Below are 9,266 nucleotides of genomic sequence, written 5' to 3' on the forward strand. Positions count from 1 at the left end.
ACTGCAAGGGAAGAGAACTGATTAAAAAGAAATGTGGTTGTTATACATGATAGGACAGGAATCAAGAAAATGATTCCTCTATTCTTGGACTAAAGCAATTCTTTTTTATAAAGAAAATAGGCAGGTGATATTAAGTATAACTTCATTCAAATACAACAAAGATCCCTGATTTTCCAATGTTTATCTTTCACTTCATCCAAAAAATAACTTATCATGTACCTGATCTTGGCAAAGAGAAGCTCTATTGATAAAATAACATTTTGCCAAGTTTAAAGGCATTGGTGTAAGTCAAATAATGTAGGCAAATTCTGTATAGTTAGTTAAAGTTAACTGCAGTCTATTATAATTACAATGATCACTGCTGTTCTCTACTTCTAGCAGTCACTAGATGAGACTATTTTCATCATTAAAAGAAAACAAGAAGGCAACTCCACCCCTGCCCACAGCTCCATCTCCATATCAAGCATCTCCATATCAGCTCCATCTCCATATCCATTCTCTTATCAAGAACACAGCAGAAGAACACAGGATTATTGCCTTACCTCAATTTTTTCCCATATGGTTTCATAATTCTCTTGATGTTGTATATCTTGCATCAGTTGATGAATTAAAGCTGATTTATTTGAGGCAGAAGTCTCATTCTCAGTGGGCTGAGTGACAGCAGTCCTTTCTGACTTTTCTTCAATGTATTTTTTAATGCAAGATACAGGCATACAAAGATCTTCATCAGAGGGAATATCACTGAGAGGCCCAGATTCAATACTGTCACCTAAGGAGGATACTATATCACTTGAAGAGCTTGGTGAAATTCTACCCATTTTTTTGTGCTTTTTTGTCTGGTACATTGGATACATTTCTGAATCTGAGTTCATTTCTGACAGCTCCCAGTCATCAATGTTTTGAATGGTTTCTCTTCTGGGCTTTTGGGGCAGCAACTTTGTCAAATTTTCTAGTTTTAAAGCTAATACTTCAGTCTGTTTGAGATGTGAAGGAAGTGCTAAATATTCATCAGATCCATACCAGACCTCACCATCTTTACTGTTTTTTTGAGCATAGCTTGGTATTGAGGAGAAGCTTTTATTATTCTTTCTTCTTAGTAGAATTGGTGATGAGTTGGTAAGCTCAGAACCAGCTGAGGAAGAACTCTTTTGGCTACGTGTTGGTGAATTAAAAGGCTCAGTTTTACCTTGTGATTGCCCATTTGGGTCTCTCTGGTTACAAGAATCTGATGATGCAGAAGAATCTGTTTCCGTCTCCTCCAGAGACTGAGAGTTATGAGAAGTAATTCCATTTTGTAGAGAAGAATGTCCTCTTTTTTTGACTTGTATTGGTGGAGGCATTTTACACATACCTCCAGGTGTTCTGCCAGCTTTCACTTTCTCTGGAGAGTCATGAGACTTCTTGTGCTTTGTTTTTTCTTTACAGGTGTAGAAAGTAGACTTCCCTAGACTTATAGGACTGTCCTTAAAGTGATTTTTTATTGTGTATTCAAGATTTCTATCACCTATTGTATTTAAGCAATCATATGACTGACTAACTGCAGATGGACTGTTAGTGTAGGGTGACTGTAAAGCCAAGCAAAGCTTGGACCTGTCTGGTGGATCTAACAATGAGGGTGTACTTCTACTCATTTCATTTTTAACTATCTGAGAGATTTGCCTTTTTAAATCATTGGCTTCCATATAATCTTTAAACACATCATCTTTCAGAAATAGACCTCTTTTTGGCAGTGTAGGCTGCGTAGGGGAGTCTTCGTTATAGTTAAAGCAGTCTCTTATGGACCTCTTCGGAGTTGAGTTTTCACAGTGAGAGTGTTTGATTTTTTCACTGGTGTGCTGTGGAAGATTGCATTCTGGTTTCTTTAATGTGGAAACTGGTTTGCTATCAGTAGTTAAAACACCATCTTCAGAGCAAGGTCCTTTAGAAAGAGAGGAGTTCGCAGAAGGAGATACTAGTGAGAGCTCATGTGGTGCTTTCCTGTCTTTGCTTTCTTCTCCATCTTCTGCTGAAAGAGGTACATGGGTTTCTTTCTCGTTTAATGCTTCATTACACTGGGAAGCAATGGAATCAGTCGCTACTGCAAGTAAACCCACACTTCTGATAAGTCCTGGAAAGTCCTTATCCATCTCACTATAGTTCCAGGATTCAAATGATTTTGCTTTCCCTTGGCTGGAGGTCATATCATCCAGAGCACCAAGCAAATCCTCACTAGGACTGTAGTCAGATAGTTCAAATGCAGTAATACCACAATCCAGTGACAAGTAATTTTGAGAACATTTGATGGTTAACTGTCCAGAATCATCAACTTCAGTTAAAGAGTCAAGACGGTCCTGAAATAGACAAAGAAATGGTACTTTTTTAGAAGATTAATTTTCATAGACAGCACACACAAAGTAACAAACTATCAGCTTCAATGTTTCACTGCCTAACATCTAGAAAAGCATTCATCACTGACCTGCCTGTTTTTGCAGTACCCTGTAGATGAGCAAACCATTCAAAAGTATTTGAGAATTAAAAATGGCAGTAAATTGAAAAATGCTTAGTTTCAGTCTGGTGGAGCAAGTTACATAAAAATAGCAACTCACTTTTGTATTGTATTTGTACTTTTGTATTGGTATTATCCTCCTTAAATTCTACTCTCAGTTCTGCTTACTCTGTAGGGGGGACTCAGAAATTCCATACAACAGACTCGTAGCATTTCCTGTGTTAACTACCTTAAACAGGAGGGAGGGGATCTTGGGGACTGCTGAGTATGTCAGCTACCTTGTTAATCTTGTATTCTCAGAAGTCCATGCTGCTCTATGGTCTTTCGGTTGATTGCCAGAATGTTTTTTCAAAGCATCATCTAGGAATGACAGACATTTCTTCCCATATTTATGAGATAGAGGTTGCTAACTACATTTCACTTTTTTGTAGCATTATCAACTGAGGATTTATCTGCTGGATATTTGGAGCACAAATGGAGAACAGCTCAAGGAAAAGAAACTATGGTCAGGAATCCTAAACCTCTGGCTTGCCATGTCCCCTTGTCAGCAGCTTCTCAATGGAAGTCCTTCAATCTCAGAAACACAGACATAGTCAGAGGAGACCATCTCAGGTGGCAAATGAGATTTTAAGATCTAAGTCAAACTAATGTTTATAAATATTTTGGTGACTTATTTGAAGGACACTAAAAAAATCTGACTACATTAAGATCCAAAAGCAGCTTGATGTATAACAATCACAGCAAAATTATGTTTAGTCAACAGTTTATAAACATATTTTTAGTAGATTATTTAATGTTCTAACACCTAGGCAGGCCTCAACTATTTCCAGATCCCAGCATGCAATTTGAAATGTAGGAATCAAATAATTCTGAAACAATTTCTGTTCTTATTTACACTGGTGTACACCTTAAGTAACTCCATGAAACTATCTAGAACGAGAAATTCGCAGAGCATGTCAATTGAACAAAAGAAGGCGAAAAGCAGAATTAAAAATAAAAAAGCCAACATTAGCCCAAACTCTTATAGAAACTACTTAAAAAACATCATAAAGGGCAGAAACTCGTGTTTTAGGATTCTAACTTTAGCTGCCTAAATCAGTATACTGGTCCTTCTACCGAGGTTTAGTTTTGATAATAGAGTTTTTTAAAGCAAACTCTTGGGTATTCACAATAGGTTCCTGTCTGAATCGTTCTCTGGAGCAGCTTGTCTCACTACACTGCCTAAACCCATAGTTTAAGGACTTCAAGCATCATGCCTGAAGAAGGTGCAATAACTCCACAATCTCTTCATCTCACAATAAACCACTTGGATTTTGGTCTGAACAAGAATAGTCTCAATAAAGAAGGCTATTGTTTGCGATCTTCTGTAAACATATGTTTGAGCCGTGTACTCTGTCCACTCCACAAAGTAAAAATATAAAAAATCCTCCAGCTAAAAATATTATTTATAGAAAAGATTGATTAGAAAGTTATTTATCAACCATAATCTTGGACACTGAAAATATCTTTTATTTAGCACTTTCCATCCAGATGTAGAACCTATGCCACAAATTGTACATTGTCAATACTCCAGAATTAAAAGGGGAAGTTTCTATAAATCTGTCAAATTTATATTTTGGAGCTGCATTTATTAAGGAAAATAATGACTAAACAATGATCAGTATTACAGCTGCATTTTCCCTCTAATCTCAGGAAAAGATTAGGAACTGTAAAACCATATATAAATCAAAACCCTTTCCAAGGCCCTAAGGGCCTTCATTTCTCCTGAGTAATGAGCTCCATTCCTTCAGCTCTTAAAAATGTGTTTATTAACATTAATAAAATTTACAATCACGTGCATTAAACCATGTTGGTTGGTCATTTTCAAAGCAGCCTCTTAAATGTGTGTTTGAGAGGAGCGTTATTTAATGCCAGTATTACCATGGTTTTATTATTGTTTTTATTTCAGAAAAATATTACATTTAATTATTTGCATGGCTACCAATAGGAATGCCTTAGTTAAAAAAATCTGTCCCTTTTCACATAGTAATGCTTCCTGTAAAGCTCTGTAGGATGTTTTCAATACCTTCTTGTATTTATATTTAAACCAGCACAATTCTGCATTTTTTTTTACTGTTTCAAATGAGCTAATTTAGTTTGTAAGATATTTCTTTTGTGACTTTACCAACTGTTTGAGAACATCAGGATTCACTGTATTTAACATAGCCTTATACTGATCCTTTCCATATTTCCTGGCTTTATCAATTGTGAAATAAAACTCACAGGTTAGGCTCAGCTGGACAGAACTCAAGCTGCACAGAACTCATTTTTCTTTCCTTCTTATCTATCTCTGGGTAATTCCTGAAGGAGAAATGGTCCTTCAAAATCTTATCTTCCCAAAGTATTTTGTTAAAAAAAGTATTTTCTTAATTTGGCATCTCCATCACGGCAGGCAGCTTGCCTCACTGGTTCCTCTATTTCCTCCAAGCCATGAAACTTTTTTTGCCCTTTCCTGCTGGCACCTTATTCAGTATGGCACTGCTGAGATAGCCAAAAGCACAGTTACTGCCTGCCCAGTTAATGAGCTGGGTTCCTAACCAAACCAGTACAGTCTGTGCTGTACACTTTTATGTTTTGGTAGCTACTCTACCAGTGTTATCCCTGTTCATTATGTGGAGGCTAGCTTGTGCGCATTTATGTGTGTTACAGCTACAGGGTAAATATAGCCCAGGCGGGACTTTTGCGATGTGGTTGACTGTACAGTCTATGAACTGAGAGAGCAGTGAATATTAACGAGATGAGGCTGTCTCACTGAACACAAAAGAAACCTTGGCAGGTCACTTCTTCCATGGGGCTCCTCAGTTAATACTGGCAGCCAAAGCTGCTCTTCACCATTACGCAGAAGACAGCTGACATAAGGAGCGAGCCAAACATTTTGTGAAATGATAGGTTCATGGACTACAGAAAAGCATAACATTTGCTGTACTGGTTCAGATCAAATTTCTGTCTTGCCCAGTATCCTGTCTCTGCATCAGTTCTAAACATTTTCTGCTAGCTGAGCTGTAAGACATGGGTATACATACATGGTCCTTCCACACACAACATTTCTACCTGCACTCCCAGCTTCTACCAAGGAGCAGCATAGGGAGTTCCTCATCTGGAGGTTATAATTCCTCCTATCTTTGCTTCGTTTTCACATATTTTTTTTAACTTCTTTCTAATTCTAAGTGTCCTATGGTAGTGAATTCCAAAATAGATGTCTTTGTTGTGTGTGAAAGTTTCCTTCTACTCATTTCAAACCAGATGACTTCTCAATCTTTGGAGAAAAAAATAAGCTGTCATTCCCGGCTCGTAATCCCCAAGGAGTACTGAAAATTAGGAGAATGATTCTCCAAGGAAAGGTTATCTGTATGGGCAAAGATTTCTAAGTTTGCTGAAACAGTCTCACTATTCACATATGCATGAAAATCCCTAATAGATAATACTTGTATCATGAGGCACTTACTAGTCCCACAATGTAGTCCTGTCTGGGAAAGGATGTGGGGAAAACACCAAAAAAAAGGTAGATAAGAGTAGGTACAATTGTCTCTACGTTACATTTTATTTATTTATTTATTTTCATCAAATAAAGCCACTACCATTATATCCAATGAAAAGCTTGAATAAATACCTGAAGGTTAAAAGCTGCAGAGCAATTTCTGGGAAACTATTCAAGCAATAGGGCAGAAACTTAATATTAATATTGTGTTCCTGCTATTGCTAGCCATTAATTTTATCAAATATTATTTATGGTTTAGTTGAAAAAAAGATTCGTGTCAGGATATTTTGTCTTTTGTATTACCATATAAGCCTATCTGGCAACATGTTTTTTCCCCACTGAAAAATAATCTATCCTTCCTCAGTCAGTCCTCCCCTGTATTGGAGGGATGTTTTTTGTAGCAGTTGTAATCAGAACCAGGTGGGACATTTCCTGTTTCTTAGTATCTGAATCTGCCCTTTTCTTATGTCTTGAAATCACCATGCTCATGTAATAAAATAACGGCTTCACCCTAATTCACCACTCTGGATATTCAGACAAGTGTGGATTTCCTTCAGACTTGCCCAGAGGTGGTTTACCAGCAACAGCAAAGCAGAAACTGAATCTGAAGCACCAGGTATGTATACATCAGGAAGAGGGGGTGTGGAAGGTGGGCCTGGGCATATCTGAGTATTGATTTCAGGACCACCCACTCTGTTGTGCCAAAGGCAAATATAAAACCCAACAGGGAGCAGAGAAACATGCACATTCTCTTTAAACTTGAGTGATCTGAAATGCGGGACATGTTTAGGGGACTTCTGAATTCCTCTGTAACACAGGTCGCAGAATCTCACTGCATTGATCTAGAGGTCTCTTTCTGTAAATGTATCTAATCCTAACAAAAGAATTTTATCCTAATCTTAGGACTTTCAGCAGATGAAGAATCCTCTACACGCTAAGGTAAATTCTATTAACCATTAATTACCCTAACTATTAAAAATGTGCATCTTCTTTCAGTTTTAAAAATTGGGCCAATAGTATCCTTCTAACTAAGGTAATTTAGTAATGATGAATTCAAAGGAAAAAGCATTTTAGTCAAATGAATCCAGATTTACAAAGCAATTAAATGCATGTGAATTTGAAACCCCTTTGGAGTAAAAAATGTATGGTTCATGCATCGTTGTTTCTCAGACAAAATGTGTGACTGTTTAAAGACATGTTGCAGAATTGCCACTCAAACAAATTAAAGGCCATGCTCTCTGCTTTAAAGCAATATTAACCTAGTCTGGAAAGTTTTGGAAAACATTGTGTAAGTGTCAGGTTTGCCTATGGAAGAAGGGAAATGTCTAAGCTCTTCATTAAAGAATTCATTGCACATAAAAATTGAGTTTTGAATTGCATATGAGCCTTAAAGATCAAGGACTTTGGATCAGATGCACCTCTGTGAGTGTTTCCAATCCTTAATGAAGGCTATTTCAATCCAGAGAAAACATTGCTAGCCACTAGCTATGAAAGTTGACCTTAATTTGCTTTAATTTGGTTCAACAAGAACAGATATCAGCTGAAGACATTTAAAACAAAAAATTAGCAAAATATCTAGAAGACAAGTAAGCTATCCTTAAAATTGTTATCCTAGCAATTTTAAATGTGCAACAGGGATGAGCTGCTTCAAATACAGATGAAATTCTCAAAATTGAATTTAATTACTATACCTCCTTAGTCTCTTCAGAAAATGCTTGCAGAATATCAGTCTGCCTGGTGTAGTTTCCATTGGCGTCTTGTAGTCCCTGGAGAATACGCTCTCTCAGAACCAGAACAGAAACACGTAGCTGGTGCCAGAGTAGTTGTACAGTATGGATATCGACTATCACATTGACAGAGTAAGACAGAAGCTTCAGGGAAAACTCTGTCTCTAGTAGAGCATGAATTTGTTCAACATGATCAGATATATCTTCACAAATATCCTGTAATGGAAAAATAAAGTAGATATTTAGCTACAGGCATGGTCCTTTCATGGATCAGCTCTACTTTTCATGTACTTTTTATTAAATGCAGAATAGATTATTTCGGAGAGGAAAGACAATGTAATTAATACATCCAGGGTTCTCTTTTTTTTTTTTTTTTATTATTTATGGCAATGCTACAGCAACTGAACCAGCAGCTGTCCTGTTTGGCAAGACTGCTCAGTAAGTGCAGAGACAGCATACAATAAAGGATGGCACAACAAAATCACATGAATCAGAAGCAGAAAACTAACACTGTAAAGTGACATCCTAGAGGACAGCAATAGGAATAAAAGTGATAAGATTGCCACAAGCAGTCTCTCTGCTTCCCTCCCCCCAGTTAAAATGCAAAGAATCTGATCTGTGCCACCATCAACAAAATTCTTTTGAACAGAATTTAACTTTTAATCTAGCTTCTATAGCGAAGTAGGGCAAAAGTCTGGGATAGACTCAGTGTGGATAAGCTATTTTGAGATCCATTGCTGACTGTTGTGATAGAGGGCGCTAACTTTTGCATAGCCTTGTTCTGGACTCAAAATTGAACAGAAGAAGATGGGTGGAGAAGGAGAAAGAGGGAAAGCAGAGAAGCTGTGAAGAGTTGTGTTGAGAAAGCAGAGAAAAAAAAAAAGTTACCAGGTTATAAAACTGAGATTTTGATGGGATGCTATCCTCCAAATTTAACAATTAATGTTCCAGATTTCTAAACTGTGCTGCATACAGCGTAAAATCTTTACAATCTAGTTTTAATTTTCTTTGTTAAAGGGTAAGTCACAAGACTAAAGAATATTTAGGCATATACTATTGAGCGAACAACACTGCTTTATAACAATTCTGTTTGAAAACTATGTGTAAAAGGCATGTTATAAACAAATAAGGAAATGTGATTAAAATACTGAAAAAAAATTCACACTGGTTCCTAGAAGTTTTTTCCCGTACATCTGTGGCATATATTTAAAGGTGACTTAATAGCTTATGTTAAATCCAAGACTTATTTCTTTTAAAAAAAACATAAAGAAATTATTTTAATTCAAACTTTCAGAAATGTCCTTTTCAGTATATGCATAACATCAATAAAAATGAGAATAAACAACATAACTTTGATTTATTTCAAATTTGCTACCGAACAGTTCTATCAGACAATTACAATGAAACCTTATGTCTCTGATGATACTCTTGTAGTTTTGTACAGCAGTAGAATAACAAGAAAATCAGTAAAGCTGATTCTTTCTAAATTAGTAATACAATACAGTAATTTTTATCAGTTCAGCTTTGACATCTTCAG

At 36.5% G+C, this 9,266-nt stretch overlaps 1 protein-coding gene across 1 annotated transcript; it reads right to left on the reverse strand.

The window, feature by feature from the left end:
- Positions 1 to 542: 542 nt before the first annotated feature.
- On the reverse strand, positions 543 to 7,945 carry LOC104083356 (A-kinase anchor protein 6-like; the record flags this gene model as incomplete). The annotated part of the gene is made up of 2 exons (XM_009586817.1): positions 543 to 2,330; positions 7,694 to 7,945. Coding segments are annotated over 2 exons (2,040 nt in total), but the record flags the coding sequence as incomplete, so codon positions are not given.
- Positions 7,946 to 9,266: the final 1,321 nt, after the last annotated feature.

This window comes from Fulmarus glacialis, unplaced genomic scaffold (genome assembly GCF_000690835.1).
Source record: "Fulmarus glacialis isolate BGI_N327 unplaced genomic scaffold, ASM69083v1 scaffold44941, whole genome shotgun sequence".
Taxonomy (NCBI): domain Eukaryota; kingdom Metazoa; phylum Chordata; class Aves; order Procellariiformes; family Procellariidae; genus Fulmarus; species Fulmarus glacialis.